Source organism: Humulus lupulus, chromosome 7 (assembly GCF_963169125.1).
Source record: "Humulus lupulus chromosome 7, drHumLupu1.1, whole genome shotgun sequence".
NCBI lineage: Eukaryota > Viridiplantae > Streptophyta > Magnoliopsida > Rosales > Cannabaceae > Humulus > Humulus lupulus.
In genome coordinates, this window is record NC_084799.1 from 208,112,299 (window position 1) to 208,129,631 (window position 17,333).

The 17,333-nt window shown below is 34.0% G+C and overlaps 1 protein-coding gene across 3 annotated transcripts; it reads left to right on the forward strand.

Moving 5' to 3' along the window:
- Positions 1-1,147: 1,147 nt before the first annotated feature.
- Positions 1,148-16,068, forward strand: LOC133789316 (ankyrin repeat-containing protein At5g02620-like). 3 transcript variants are annotated; one of them, XM_062227134.1, is made up of 4 exons: positions 1,148-1,778; positions 1,961-2,107; positions 3,862-4,397; positions 15,213-16,068. In XM_062227134.1, the coding sequence occupies exons 1-4, from the start codon at positions 1,181-1,183 to the stop codon at positions 16,035-16,037; spliced, it is 2,106 nt and encodes a 701-aa protein (XP_062083118.1). In that variant the 5' UTR covers positions 1,148-1,180; the 3' UTR covers positions 16,038-16,068. The 3 variants fall into 3 exon arrangements, with proteins under 3 accessions (XP_062083118.1, XP_062083119.1, XP_062083120.1); XM_062227135.1 differs by lacking the exon at positions 15,213-16,068 and adding an exon at positions 6,691-6,859; XM_062227136.1 differs by lacking the exon at positions 15,213-16,068 and adding an exon at positions 5,790-5,900.
- The last annotated feature ends 1,265 nt before the right edge of the window (positions 16,069-17,333 follow it).

Here is a 17,333-nt window from a genome sequence, read left to right on the forward strand (position 1 = left end):
CTTGATATTATTATAATGTCGTGATAGGAGAGAATGAATATATATTATAATGCATTATACCAATGGTTCCGACTCTCTTTGAAGCTGCCCAGAATGGGATCCAAAAATGTAGTTTTACTAATTTCTATCTAATTTAATTTAATTACGTTCCTAGTTATCCTAATCAATTAATTTTAATTATTTTCTCAAGAAAAAAATATGTTTTATTAATATTTTATGTAAACACAGATAATATAAATTTTATTACCTTTCTATTTATATTATTCATCAAAAAAACATATTTACTCTAACATAAATAAAATTTAATTTAACTACTTATTTATTAATAACAATCACAAATTTTACTCTCAAAACTTAATCACAAATCTGAATTATTTTATACAAATTGAATTAAAAACAAAAAATACTTATAAAAATACATACTTCTACAATTTTGCTCGATATAGTAGTGGCTCACGGTATATATATTAATTTCTTCTCCATTAGAATCAAAACAAATAATGTATATATATATATAAATATAAATTTCATTAATATAAATAAATATTAAAACATTAAAAAAATTTACCAGGGACAGTCAGCAGAGTGCTTTGCCGGAGGTGGGTGGTGGACTGGTTTTGGGCAAAGGTTTCAGGGGTGGTGGGTGGTTGGGAGCTTCGCGGCATCGATTGAGTGAGTTAACTAGCACAGGCCAGCGTTGATCGAGTGAGGAAGAAGGATACCTTAATAGTGGCGACATGATTAGGGTATTATTAGTATGATATAAAGGGATTATTAGTGGCGACACGATACCCTAATAAATATTTTTAATTTGCGGCGAAAATATGGTGTCGCCACTAACAACAGTATTATTAGCGGCGTTTTTAAGTCGCTCTTCCGTAAAAATCAATTTTCTTCTTAAAATAATGTTGGGACCCGTGCATTTAATTATTTAATTGAAATGTCTTTATCATATTTTTATTGCTTTGCTAATTAATAATACCCAACCACCTCGTACATATATGAGACATAAATTTTCTTACTTTTAGTACGAATGTTCACCCACCCATGCAAAACAAGACAAAATATCATTAAATAAGAATAAACTCTGTTTAAATATATAAATGAAATTTATTTGTTTATATATAGTTAAATATGCATAGCCAAACCAAAAGGTTATTAGATAATTTGTTATGTGCCAATGGATCCGACTCTCTTCAAAGCTGCGAAGAATGGCAATGATAGCGTTTCTTGTGAGAGTAGTTTCACAAATGTTGATCCAAAGGCTCAACTGACAATCCGAAAAGACACCATATTGCATGTGGCAGTCAAATATGGAAACAAAAAGTCAACACAGCAAATCCTAGACTCACACTCTTGGCTGGTGCATGAGACCAACCTCTACGGCGACACCCCTCTTCACATCGCCGCAAGGTTAGGGCATTCTGAGTTGGTTGAGTTGATTACTAAGGTTCTTAAAAACGACGACCAAGGAAGAGGAGCTGAGGCAGGAACACCTCCACTCCGAGCTGTGAATTCGAAGAATGAGACAGCATTACACGACGCAGTGAAAAATGGACACTTTGATGTCGTCACTTTACTCATCAAGGAAGATCCAGGTTTGGTTTATATCTGCAATGACTCAACAGAATCACCACTGTTCATAGCTGTGGATAAGAGATTTTACAGAATCGCAGATTCCATCTTAAGTTCCATCTCTGATTGGTCTGGTAGTTATGGATCAGGGAGCAATAAGATGACTGTGATGCATGCAGTTTCTTCTCGAGTATTTGATCGACGTAAGATTATTAAATTTTTCGTTTAGGGTTTAACATGTACGTACATCGATAATGTACGCACATGTTAAACTTTTCATTTTGGTTATAATCATTTTCTCAAATATATTATCACTCACACTACTATATATGTTTTATTTTTATCATATACATATCTCTTAAGTTTGATTTCTTGTTTTTGCTAGATTTGATCATCTCTGTTATCGACTCTTGGCTAAATCAGGATTGGAAATTTTTGTATGTTATGTTGAAATTCGTCCTCCTGATATTTTTGAAGTTGGGCGGTTTGGTGTTCAAAAAATCACATGATCAAAGTATCATCAAATGGCAAGGTATACGTTTGTCTATCTATATATCTATCACTTGAGTATCGACTCAAATTAATTATGGTAAATAATACTTTTAATTTAGGGTGATTACTAATTTATGTAAAATGAGTTGAGAGTGGAAGAGGGAGAAGCAAATGGTGTATTGAGTTTTGAGTGGAAAGACTAGCTAAGAGAGTTTGAGTGTCTAATATTAAAGTTTGAAGTGTAATAGATCTATCTTTGTGGGTTTGATGATTTTACGAATGGAGTAAATTTTTGTTGAAAACTAAGATGAATATGAGAGATAACTTGAAGACTTTGTTGAAAACTAAGGTTAATTAATACGAGAGAGAATATTAGACCATCTTTTGTGTCAAATTTAGCACAAAAAATGAGTTAACGTTATATTTGGCCCAATATTTGTAATTATACTCTAATGCGCACAAGATACAAATTAACACAAAAAAGCCAATAATTCTTTTAATATTTATTGAGAACATACTAAAATTATTTTTTAAATCCAAATTATGTACTCTAAGAAATTTATCATTACAAGAAATAATATATGATTGGTCATTAGTTGTCAACTACTGAATTAATTATAATAATTAGTGTCAATATGGTAAATAAAAAAGTACCATTTATTGATGTGCAAAATTTGACTCATGCTATATTTTGTGTCAAATTTGACACTTTTTGCAACATTATTCGAGCCATACTTTTTGTAAGATGTGCTAAATATAGCATTGCAACACATTTTTAACACTCTGTTGGAGATGCTCTTATGATCGAAGGTGTTTTTTTTTATTATTTGTGCTTTTTTTTGCTTAATACAAAATAGCGGGACTATATTTTTATTTACAGGACTCTATGGATATTTCTAGAAATGCAATTAAATTATTAGCTAGTAGTTAAATTATTCTAGATAATTCTCACATTTTTAGAAACTCTAGTAAATACAGCTATATAAATATGTATTTGGTGGATGTGAGAGTGAGTTTTTTTGGAAGAGAAGTGAGAGTGAGAAGCAAAATTGATCTATCTTTTGTGGGTTTGGTGATTTTACCGAACTTAGTAGATTTCTTAGCTCATTTATTGTTTGTCTTTATTCCCAACACTATTTCTATATACCTCTATTACTTAATAATAAGATTTCACTAACTATATTATTTACTCGTGTAGAGCTTGTGACCTGATTATAAATTTTACCAATAGCGATATCCCCCATATTCTTGTGGTGTTGGGAATCACTGGTGCCCCTTACCAATTCTCTTTCACTAATTATATTATTTACTCGTGTAGAGCTTGTAACCTGATATTACATTTTATCAATAGTGATATCCCCCACATTCTTGTGGTGTTGGGTATCACTGGTGCCCCTTACCAATTCTCTTTTACTAATTATATTATTTACTCGTGTAGAGCTTGTGACCTGATAGTAAATTTTACCAATAGCGATATCCCCACATTCTTGTGGTGTTGGGTATTACTGGTGCCCCTTACCAATTCTCTTTCACTAATTATATTATTTACTCGTGTAGAGCTTGTGAACTGATATTAAATTTTACCAATAGCGATATCCCCCACATTCTTGTGGTGTTGGGTATTACTGGTGCCCCTTACCAATTCTCTTTCACTAATTATATTTACTCGTGTAGAGCTTGTGACCTGATATTAAATTTTACCAATAGCGATATCCCCTACATTCTTGTGGTGTTGGGTATGACTGGTGCCCCTTACCAATTCTCTTTCACTAATTATATTATTTACTCGTGTAGAGCTTGTGACCAAATTACTAGAGAAATGTAATGCTGAAATCTTAGAAAAAAAGGACGAACGTGGATGGACAGCTCTTCACTACGCTGCATACGTTGGAAATGCCAAAGTTGTGGAGCTATTTCTGAAGCGCAGAAGAACCCTTGCTTACATTAAGGACGACAAAGGCATGTCTGCAATGCACATTGCTGCAATGAAAGGGCATATTGATGTAATAAACGAATTGGTCAAGTATTGCCCAGATGTTTGTGAGTTATTGGACAATAACAAACAAACACCTTTGCATGTGGCTGTTAAAAGCAAAAGAGCATACGCAGTATGGAATTTTCTACATAGGACTGAGTTTGATGGTATTATGCCTAATGAGCAAGACAACCAAGGAAATACGCCATTGCATGTAGCTTCTCTTACTGAACATGTTGAAATTCTAGCCATGCTAGCAACACACCCTAGAGTTGAAAAAAATGCTATCAATCACAAGGGGATGACTGCTGTTGACATCATTCAATCAAGTATGCAGCTGCCTATTTTTGACAAGGTAAAATAAACCCTGATAAATATGTATGTATATATATATATATGACAATTCGGGTTTCACTTTAAGCTCTATCGGTGGGACTCTTAGTGTTCTCGACCTTTGAACAGTGTTCTCGATTTTTTTTTATGACCGTGTATGTTGTAGCTATTTAGCGCATTAGTGTGATTTTTAGAAAATTCTGAATAGTTTACCGTACTGAAAACTAGGTTCAAACATGTTGTTGTACACGTGACTAATTTTTTTTATGCGAGTGGAAAACATGTTTGAACTTAATTTTCGGTATTGTAAACTATTCTGAATTTTCTTAAAATTTGCAAGATGCTCTAAGCAACTACAATATACACGATCATACAAAAAAATCACGCCGAAAACTATTCACGAGTCGAGAACACTGAAGAGCTCCATCGACAGAGCTTAAAGTGAAGCCTCTATAGGAGACTTATCTATACATTAAAGGGAAAATACTAGTTTGACTCTTTTGTTTTTCCCAACACTACAAAAAAGGAGACTTTTGCCGGCGCAAATTTGCGCCGGCAAAAGTATGGTTTTGCGCCGGCAAAAACTATGGAGTTTTTGCCGACGCAATTTTGCGCCGGCAAAGAATTGCGTCGTATCTCCGTCGCTAATGTCACTTTTGCCGACGCAAATATAATGCGCCGGCAATGGACTTTTTTGGCGACGAAAAAATACGCCGGTGAAAATATAAATGCGCCGGTAAAAAAATCTGTCACGATATTGTGAAAAACACTTTTAGCGGCGCAATAATGCGCCGGCAATAGTTTAATTTTTTAGTGGCGCATTTTTGCGCCGGTAAAAGTGTATATGTGAAGGTAAGATTGAAATTCTTTGCCGACGTAATTTTGCGCCGGTAAAAGTATTTTTAAAATAATAATTTGTATTAAATTATTAATATTATTTTCAATATATTAATATTAATTAATAATTTTCAATTTTAATATATTAATAATTATTTAATTTTTTAGTAATATTATTTAATTAGAAATAAAAATAAAATTAAAATTTTATAAATAAATAAACAAAAAATTACAACTATTAATATTTATTGTCTCCACCAAACATTAAAATATAAAAGTAATTTAGTAAAATAAATGTCTCATAAATTAAATTTTAAATAAATAGAAAAAAAGTTCTACAAATGAGTACTGGCCGCCTCATCATTCCCGCCCCCATCAGCATCATCGTCCTCGTCCGAATCCTGGTCTGGTAAGTCAACAGTAAAACCAGGAGCCAATTGACCAACCTGCTTCAACAAAGCACTGAGCAGGAGATCTTGACGCCGTTGACGACTCTCAAGTTTAGTCGTATGCTTCTTTAGGTTCTGATTTTCTAGCATAATGTCCTGATTTTGCTGCAAAATGGTGTCCACTTCAGGTGGCAATTGCCCGGACATTTGAGAAGTTGACGAAGATGCTGCCCTCTTTGCGCCAATTGCCTTCAACCTAGGCAACCCCCCAAACCCTTTCTTATAACGCGAGCGGGGTCCAAGGACATCCGTGACAATATCCATATCAGGCGGGAAATGACCGTCGACATTATCGCCGACACAAGAAGCAGCAGATGATGCAGGGGCCGTACTCTGCGATGCTCGACGTTCGGTCATCTCATTCTGCACAATAAAAAGCACGTATTTCGAATTCCAATATAACATTATTTGAAAACCTAACTTATAAATTTTTAATATAACAACATATAAAATATAACTTTATTATCTATCTGCCAACATCCTATCATTAATGACTGCAGACCAGTGACTGAAAAAGAATGTAATTAATTTTGTTCCCGTATCAGGGAGCAAGTGGGCTAAAGTAAATTTGGTCATGAAAATCCATATCTGAATCAAAATCATGAAGATGTTGTTGATATATACGGTAAGTGCAGTTAATTCCATTAATGAGGAATTTACGTCTCCAAACATATACATCAACTATATTTACATGTTTTTGATTCAGATATGGATTTTCATGACCAAATTTACTTTAGTCCACAAGCTCCCTGATACGGGGACAACATTAATTACATTCTTTTTTTATCTTAGTCCACAATCATTAATCATAAAAATATTGGCACATAGATTATAAAGATTTCATTGTTAAAAATTTAATTAATAATTAATAAATAATTACTAATTGACAACAACAATTAATAATTAATATTTATTAATTATTTACTAAACTTTTTTAAAGTTAAATGATCATAAATTAGTTAAGGTTATGCAACTTACATGTTTTGTCGCCGCTGCATCACTAATCCACTTATCCTTCTTCTTGTGCAGGTGCTCGAATGTGTCGATCATGCTCGGGAGCTGGCCAGTAGATGGGTCCATCTAAAAAAGCAAATTATTTAAACATTGTGACATTTATAATATTTTCGTAAATGTAAGGATATAAGTTATTATAATTTACGTGATCATAAACATGGGCAACGATGGATTTGGAACCGTGTCCTCCTGGTATGGTCATTTTAGCTCGAGCTTCTTTATTTTTCTTCGATATACGCTTCAAAAAGAAAACAGTACTCATTAATCTAAATTGTAATTTTATAATTAAAAATTAATGTAAAATGTACGGCATACCTGGTGAGAATCAGAAACCCAAAAATCACACAGAACTGCCCAATCAGAAGAAGTGATCGACACAAAAGGTTTTGACTTCGCTCTCTCATTGTCCACCTCTCCTCCAACATCTACCCAGTGTTTCTTCATCGTGTGGCGCCAATCAGTCAGATGTTTTTGCATTTGTCTTACCATGGCATCGTTGATTACTGGATTGTCTTCTGGATAAATGAATTTTTCCTAAAATCACAATTAAAATTGGAATTTGTTAAAATATTTTGAAGATAGACAAAATATTTAATAATGAGTTATTAAAGGTTTAAAGAATGCTTACAGATAGTCTCTTTCGAATAACTTCGATATCAGCTGGTTTTACTTGTTCCCAAGCTAGTGTAGTTGGGGGTACGGTGCTACGCAAATAACGAGCCATAGAATTGTTGAACCACTTGCCGTACTTTTGAATAGCTTTTCCAGTTTCTTTATCAAACTCTACTTTCAAATGAGTAACTTTTTTGATGGCCAGCTCCTTCTCGATATTGGCACCGTAATAAGCTCCCCTGCCTCTCTTGGAGCCACCACCTGTGTCATTACTTGTTTCGGCCATTCTACATTAAAATATTCATTAATTAACTAATTCAAATTATGTATGTCTATTGTTTTTTGTTATAAAATTAACATTTATTCATTATGGTATTTCCAAACCTACCCTATTCCGACCTAGTGGATCCCTTGGAGATAGTAAGAAGTCATGTACTTCTCCTCAGTTTTTTAAAATGTTTATCAAACATTTAAAAAAAATGAGGAGCAGTACATGAATACATTGTCTATCCCCAAGACATCCACTAGGTGCATCGCTATTATTTTTTGTTATTGAATTAACATTTTATTACTTATTGTCTTTCCTAACCTACCCTATTCCGACCTAGTAGATCCCTTGGAGATAGTAAGCAGACATGTGCGACTACACACTTTTTCAAAATATTTCATCAAACATTTTGAAAAAATGAGTAGCAGTACATGAATACATTGTCTATCCCCAAGGCATCCACTAAGTGCATCACTATTATTTTTTGTTATTGAATTAACATTTTATTACTTATTGTCTTTCCCAACCTACCCTATTCCGACCTAATAGATTCCTTGGAGATAGTAAGCAGACATGTGCGACTACCCATTTTTTCAACATATTTCATCAAATATATTGAAAAAATGAGTACCAGTACATGAATACATTGTCTATCCCCAAGGCATCCACTAGGTGCATCACTATTATTTTTTGTTATTGAATTAACATTTTATTACTTATTGTCTTTCCCAACCTACCCTATTCCGACCTAATAGATCCCTTGGAGATAGTAAGCAGACATGTGCGACTACCCATTTTTTCAACATATTTCATCAAATATATTGAAAAAATGAGTACCAGTACATGAATACATTGACTATCCCCAAAGCATCCAATAGGTGCATGTGTACCTATATCTAATACTATCATTAATTAATGATAATAAATAAACTTTTCATTGAATTAAATAAAAAGTTACATACACTTGTTTAAATTACATATCACTGTCCTCGTCATCACTAACTACAACATCATTACGAACATCACTATCACTATCACTATCGACTAGAACATTATCGTCATCCTCATCGTCTTCATACTCGACCAACGTGTCGTCTTCAAATTCAACTTCATCATCGACAACAAATTCATCTGAACCTTCGCCAACCAAATCATCAACGTTGTGCACTTCAGTGGCATTGACATCAACCCGATCATACTGAAGATTATCAAAAATTGGAAGTTCTACCCACAACTGAAATGAAGAAGAATTAACTTCTTGCAATATTGGTATATCATTTGTGGTCTCAGTATCATCAACATCGGAATTTGTGAAATCCCATACATTCCTTGGAATGTATTCATTAACGAGCCTCCAATCATCCCCATTTTTCACATCTCGAAGATAATACACCAACTTCGCTTGAGATGCGAGAACGAAAGGATCATCTTTATAACATTCTTCTTTCACATATACGCTCGTAAAATTGGATTCCACTTTAATTCTACTTGTATTGAACCATCTACACTTGAATAGGACAACACTGTAACCCATCAAGTAGGACAATTCAATTACTTCTTCCAAAACTCCATAGTAGTTCACTCCTTCCTCACTTGGCACCATTACACCGCAATTTTGTGTTTTAAGCTTCATATCACGACCACGAGTCACAAATTTCACACCATTCATTATCATCCCTGGATATGAATACACGGTGCCGCTTGATTTGTTTGCGAGAGCATACAATTCATTATTCACTTCAGTAGGTGTTGACTCATGCAAACCGTTCACCTATCAACATTAACATTGAAAGTTAGTTTTGGATTGACTAAGTGAGGTTTCAGAAAAGAATTGACTAATATACATACTCTTTCTTTGAACCACTGAGGAAAATCAGTTTCTTGTTGAACTTCAAGATTCAAGCCCCCCCGTCTTCTTAATTCATCCATATGCTCACTACAAATGAACAAAAAAACTATGATTTTGGCATTTACTCGGTATATAAACCAAACATCATTATTGAAAAAATACTAGAAAACACACCTAAGGTACTCCTTAATTTCGGCACAATTGTTCAAGATATACCACTCAGCCTTTTGCTTTAACTGCGGATTGAGGAGCATACTTGATTTCTTACCAAATGGACGACCAACAGCCTTATAAATAGAATATTCCCGATTTGGTTGGGATTCAACGCGATCGTCATTCCTCTCAGGTCGATTGAATCGAGTCTCAACCCCCCGCAGGTACATTGAGCAAAAGGTTAAAGCCTCGTTCACCACGTAAGCTTCTGCGATTGAACCTTCAGGACGTGCACGATTTCTTACATATTGTTTATAAACTCCCATCGAACGTTCAATGGGATACATCCACCTAAAGTGCACGGGACCGCCAAGAATTGCCTCTTTCGGAAGGTGCAAAACCAAATGCACCATAATATCGAAAAATGCTGGAGGAAATATCATTTCCAACTTGCATAAAATGGTGATAATGTCTGTCTCCATCTTCTCAAGGTCTTTCACATTCAAAGTCCGTGCACAAAGTTTTTTGAAAAAACCGCACAACTCAATAATTGGCTTCCGAACTTCCGGAACCAAAAACGACCTAAGTGCGGCGGGCAACAACTGCTGAAACAACACGTGGCAATCATGTGATTTCAACCCAGTTATCTTGCCATCATTGACATTGACATTCTTCGAAAGGTTTGCAGCAAAACCGTCCGGGAATTCAACTGACTTCACAAATTCACAGAAAACTCGACGCTCCGGGACACTGAGGGTGTAACTGGCGTGCGGTTTCTTCCACTTGTTTCCCTCTTTGCGGAGGTGGAGTTTTTCCCTAATTTTCATGTCTGCTAGATCAAGTCTTGCCTTGTCAGTGTCTTTAGATTTTCCCTCTAAGTTCAACAAAGTTCCCAAGACACTGTCGCAAACATTCTTCTCAATGTGCATTACGTCCAAATTATGCCTCAACAATAACTCCTTCCAATAATCAAGCTCGAAAAATATGCTCTTCTTCGACCAATTAAGTTCAATCGGAGCCCTTTTGCGTTTCACACCACCAAATTCTTTGTGTTTCCCAGGATGTCTAATCAGCAAATTCTCTAATTGCTTCAAAACATCATCACCGGAGTAATGTTTCGGTGGTGGCCTGAGTTCCCTGTTACCGTCGAATAGTGCTCGTTTGCTCCTCCATTCATGATCCATATCAAGAAATCTCCTATGGCCAATGTATGCAATTTTACTTCTAATCCCTACAGAGGGAGTTTCTTCATTGCATGTGGGACACGCCTTGTACCCTTTTGTGCTCCACCCAGACATCATAGCGTAAGCTGGGTAGTCGTTAATGGTCCACAAGACTGCTGCACGCATATTGAACAATGTACTATTGTATGCATCTCTTGTCTCGACACCATTCATCCATAACTCCTTCAACTCGTCAACCAAAGGTCTCATATAGACATCGATATCTTTTCCAGGTGAAGAAGGACCTGGAATAAGAATAGACAACATTAATGACTGTGGTTTCATGCACTTCCACGGCGGCAAGTTGTATGGGACAAGTATTACAGGCCACATGCTGTAAGAGTTGCTCATGTTCCCAAAAGGATTGAAACCATCTGTAGCCAACCCAAGCCTAACATTTCGAGGTTCGGCTGCGAAAGATGGGTACAACTCATCAAGGTGCTTCCACGCCTTACTGTCAGCGGGGTGCCTCATCACACCATCTTCCCTTGGCCTTTTAGAATAGTGCCATCTCATATCCTCTGCAGTATATCTGGAACTGTACAGCCTTTTCAATCTCGGCGTCAACGGAAAGTACCGCATGACCTTATGGGCCACTTTCTTCCCGTTCCCACGATTATCTTGCCAGCGACACTCACCACAAACCGGACAGAATTCCAAATTCGCATTCTCCTTCCAAAACAGTGCACAGTCATGCTTGCAAGCATCGATGGACTCATATCCCAATCCAATACTCCGCAACTTTGCCTTCGCCTCATAGTTAGACTTAGGTAAAATTGTTCCGTCAGGCATAGCGTCGACTAACAATTCCAGCAAACCATCAAAGTAATGATTGCTGCACTTGTTAATTACTTTGAGATGCATCAGCTTCACCAAGAAGTTCAACGCGGAATACTTTCGGCAACCCGGGTACAGTTCACTTGACATCTCCTTAAATAAATTGTCATACTTGTCGCGATGTTGAGGATCATCTTGGGGAGGATCATTATAGTTTCCATGGGGAACGTCATCTTCAGCGTAAACATCCTCCAGGATATCCGCTATCTCATCTCTATCATGATCTCGTACCACAGCTGGTGGCGACGGCAGCGCCTCTCCATGGTAATGCCACACTTTGTAGGACTGTACGATGCCATTGTTGAATAAATGCATCGAAATTGCATTTATAGGCTGGAACTTAACATTCCCACATTTCTTGCACGGACAGCGAACCAAACCCCGATCGTTCAACTGATTTTTGGCGATATCGAAGAACTCCTTAACACCATTTCTATACTCCAGAGACCAACGATTCCTCGCACTCATCCAGCTTCTGTCGCTTGCCATCTTTAAGCGAAATAATTAAGAAAATATTAATAATTGTCTTAAAATAAGGGAAATGATAGTCAAAGTATTTCATGACTGTTTGTCTCCCTAATTATCACTAACTGATAATAATATCCTATCTCTGGCAAAAATAATTATTTATAGAGATATTTCCGGCTAAATTACTCAAACTTACAACTTACTAACACTTAAATGACACGTGACACCACATGATTGGTACACATTATTATTATTATTATTTTAAATAATTTTTCATAAAAAAAAAACATTTTTTATTTTTTATTTTTTTTAAAAAATCCAATTTATTGTTTTCCAATTTAAAGGTAACAAAAAATAATTTTTTTTTTCATTTTTTACAAAAAAAAAATCAAATTTGCTGCTTTTAATCAATTATTTAGGATTAAGTAAAAAAAATATTTAATCTTAAATTATTGCTTAGATTTTAAACAAAATTACTTAATCTTTAATTGAAAACAAGTAGACAAAATGATAAATAGGAAGATTTTAATAATAATAAATTAAAAATTTTGAGGATATTAACAATATAAAATTAAATTTTAAAAAAAATGTATTTTTCATACTTAATCTTAAGTTGAAAAAAAATTTGAATTTTTTTTTAAAAAATGTAAATTTTATTTTTTTGTTAAATTAAAAAATATTTTAAGAATAATAACAAATTTTATCAATCATGTACTGCCACGTGTCCGTTGACTAGTCTACTTTAACATTTACTTATTTATTACTTTTAATTTAAAATTAATTTAATTATACATTAATCTCCATTTTGTAATTTTTTATTAAATTCTTTAATTTGTATTGGATTATTTACTTAATCAATAATAATTTTATTATATTTATATTTTATTAAATCATTTATATTTTTAACTTTTTCAATTACAAAACATCTAATATTAATGTTAAAATTAATTATTAATTATTAATTATTATGATTGGTAATTTTATTTTATTTAAATTATAGTTAAAAATTATTTTTTTGATGAATTTTTAATTATACTTAAATATTTATTTAATTAATTATTAAACTTTTATTAATTTTACTAACTCCAACAAAAATTGGGCAGCATAACGACTATATTTCAAACTATCCCAAAAATTTAAAAACCTACAAATTAAACACATATATAACCAGAATAGTCCCAGAGCAATATACAGAACATTCTCATAACATGCACAACATAAACCAAGATTAATAACATATATCAAATCTTTCTATATCAGTAACATCAAAACAATTTATTTAGTAAATATTTATAAACAAATAATATTTAATATAAAAAATATAATATATTTTTTTTTAATATACATAATCTAATCTATTTTTTAATATACATATTAAGCATTAAAATTAAAAAAATATACATTCTCAAATCAAATTTTTTTTAATAAATACTAAAATTATATTTTCTTTTTCATTATTAATATCATTTTTTTAAAACTACACATTTATTTATTTTATAAACAGAAAAATATAATTATAATAACAAATATCACACACATACATTTATATTAATCAATTTCTACAAAAATTTAACATTAAATAAACATATATACACACCCATTTACAGAAATACATAAACATATATCCATATACAAACATATATACAGATATATAAAAAAAAAAAACCAAATTTAAGTATATATATATATTCAGATATAACTAATATATATATATATAACTAATATATATAAATATATACATATATATAAACTAATATATATAAATATATACATATATATATTCGGATATAACTAATATATATAAATATATACATATATATAAATATATACATATATATATTCGGATATAACTAATATATATAAATATATACATATATATATAATCATATATAAATATATATATATAAACCGAAATATATATAAACATATATAAATATATATATAAACTAACCTTTGCATTTGTTTCACCGAGAGAGTTACAACACACCTGTTCATAGGGAGAGAATAACAAAAAAAAAATACAATTACAAAACATAATATTGAGAAAAAAATCCAAAAATGTTAAAAAATTTCTCATTTTACTAACCTTGAGAGATGCTTCAATATATAACTTGAGCCACGGCGTGGGATTATGGGACACCGGTGGTCGGAGACTATCACAGAGGAGAGAGAGAGAGAGCTTACAAACTCAGAACAGAAATGGGGAAGAAGGAGGCTGCGGCTGAGATATATCGTTAAGACTTTTGCCGGCGCGTTTCGTTGCGCCGGCAAAAGTCTAAAAATGCGCCGGCAAAAGTGTTTAAGTAAACCCTAAAGTAAAACGATGTCGTTTTAATTATGTCGACTTTTGCCGGCGCGTTTTTTCACTTTTGCCGGCGCAACGAAACGCGCCGGCAAAAGTAAGCCCACCTACTTTTTATTTCAAACGTGTAAAAATTTAAAAACACGTTGACTTTTGCCGGCGCGTTAGGTGAAAGGCGCCGGCAAAAGTTTGTACGCTTATTTTGAAAAATCTGGCATTACTTTTGCCGGCGCAACCCCGACTTGCGCCGGCAAAAGTCATCTTTTCCGGCGTTAATTTGCGCCGGCATAGGGTTTGATTTTTGCCGGCGCAATTCATGAATTGCGCCGGTGAAAGTGATTTTTGCCGGCGCAATTACGAATTACGCCGGCAAAGAACTAGTTTCTTGTAGTGCAAATACGCGATCAGTCCCTGTGTTTTATTAAATGACAAGTCAAATCTTGTATTTTACAAAATGGATCAAAATAGTACCTTATACCCAATTTTGTTGAGAAAAAATTCAAATGTAATATATTCTCAACTCATCGACCACTTTCGTTGTTTCTCTGAACTCATCGCATCACTAACGACCCGAGAATTGATTTTATAATTGAAAATATTTTGACCAAAATCGAGTCTAGAGTACTATTTTGATGCATTTTGTAAAATACATAATCCGAATTGTCGTTTAACAAAACACATGGGCCGATCGCGTATTCGAAAAAAATACCGGGCCAAAATGGTATATTTCCAATATTAAATGATTGTATATATTTTTTGATTTTAATATTAATTGAGTATTTCCAAATGCATATATATATAAATATATATATCTACTACATGCAGCTTTCCATGTTACCATCGTTCGCATTATTAGGAGCAAACCAGAGGTTGGAAAAGACATCACACAGTACTACTCCTAGTGAAATTTCAAGGGAAAAAGATAATGTTGATGATCGAGATGAACTGAGAAAGTTAATAATTAACAAAGGAGAAAAGATAGTGAAAAAAGTACTGGAAGACGAGGAAAAAAGCAGGAAAGATAATACTGATGATCAAGACAAGGTGAAAAAAGTACTGGAAGACGAGGAAAAAAGCAGGAACGAAGATAGTACATTATCCAAGTCATGGAATGAGCACCTAGTGGAAGTGAACTTAGTAGTGGCCACAATCATCGCAAGCATAACATTTGCCGCAGCTGTCTCAATGCCCGGTGGCTACGACAACCCAAATGGGACGCCGAGCTTAAGAAAAAAACGATGTTTCAAATACTTTCTGGTGTTCGACTGTGTGGCTTTTGGTTTTGCAGCTTCATCAATGGTCATCCACTTTCTGTTCGTGTCCTTATCTGGGAGCAAGTTACACTATCCATTTAAGATGGTGATGTGGTTAACCTACCTTTCCATTGCATTTTCAGTGTGTGCATTCGCCACAGCCATTCAGGCAGCCCTTGCACAAACCGAAAGACCAACAGCTGAGTCTCTTCCAGCAGTCTATGCCCTACTTTCTTTCTTTATCCCACTCATTATCTATCTGCTCTCTGTATATTTTAGATGTTTCAGGCTTCTTTCTGTATTTTTTAGAGGTTTTCCCTTCCTCCACTTTGTTGTCTGCATAATAATTCACATCAAAGCCTCACTAACCAAAGTGGTCAGTTATATTTCTTTATAAACAAAAATAAAATATGTAGTTTCTTTTTCAATTGGAATGATATGTATACGCATCTCATTTTTTTCAATACCGGTGCATCATTTTTCTATTTTCGGCACCTGGATAGATATAATCCTATTTTTTTTATATGACGGTGTACATTGTAGGTATTTAGAATGTCCTGCAAATTTTTAAAAAATTATGAATAGTTTACGAAGCCGAAAATATGGTTCAAACTGTCAAATTTTACACGTATACACAAAAAAACAGGCACGCGTGCAACAGACAGTTTAGACCCTATTTTCGGTACTATAATTTATCCGAAATTTCTTCAAAATTTGCAAGATATTCTAAATACTATGTACACCGTCATATAAAAAAATTTGAGATTATATCTATTCAGGTGTCGAAAATAGAAAAAGGATGCACCAGTGTTGTAAAAAAAGGGATACGTTGTAGTCGCTCCCTATATATATTCACATGTGTATGTATAGTAGTTAGTTTTGTTGTACATACTACTCAACCTCACACACCGCTAATAATATGTGTACATTGGTAGGCAATATCTCACAATTCTCCATTGTACAGAAGTCTTGACTAAGAGAATCTAGAATCTAAAATCATTATGGTCAATCTTCTTCAGTGATTTAGAGCAAGTTTAGATAATGTCTAAACTTAGTTGTTGGTAATGATTTGGTGAGCATGTCAATGATGAGATGAAGTTGCACATCTATGTGTTTAGTCCTTTCATGAAAAATTTGATTCTTGCTTAGGTGAAGGGCACTCTGGCTGTCAGTGTAAATTACCACAAACTTCTAGTCAAGACTAGAGCTGTAAATGTGGGCCGCCCAGCCCAGCCCAGCCCAGCCCAGCCCACATTTTTTGTGTCTTCGGTAAATTTGGGCCGGGCCGGGCCCATATTCAATTCGTGCCGTGCTCGTGCCGGCCCATTTTTGAAAGAGTAGGCCCAGCACGGCCCATGTCGTGCCGTGCTCGTGCCGTGTCGGGCCCAAGTCGGGCCGGCCCACTTTCTATATTCGGGCCCACTTTTAGGCCCACTTTCTATATTCGGGCTCAAATTTGGGCCCACTTTTAGGCCCACTTTTTTTTTTGCTAAAAAATGTGAGGATGGAGATTGAACCACCCACCTCCTCTTTAACCATCAATGGACTTACCACCAAACCAAATACATTTCTTTGTTTAAATTATAATTTTAGATATTTTTATATACTTTTTAACAATATTTTACACAAAATTATATCAAAGATAATTATTAGAATTTTAATACCTACCAATAAATGCTAAAAATTTAACTAA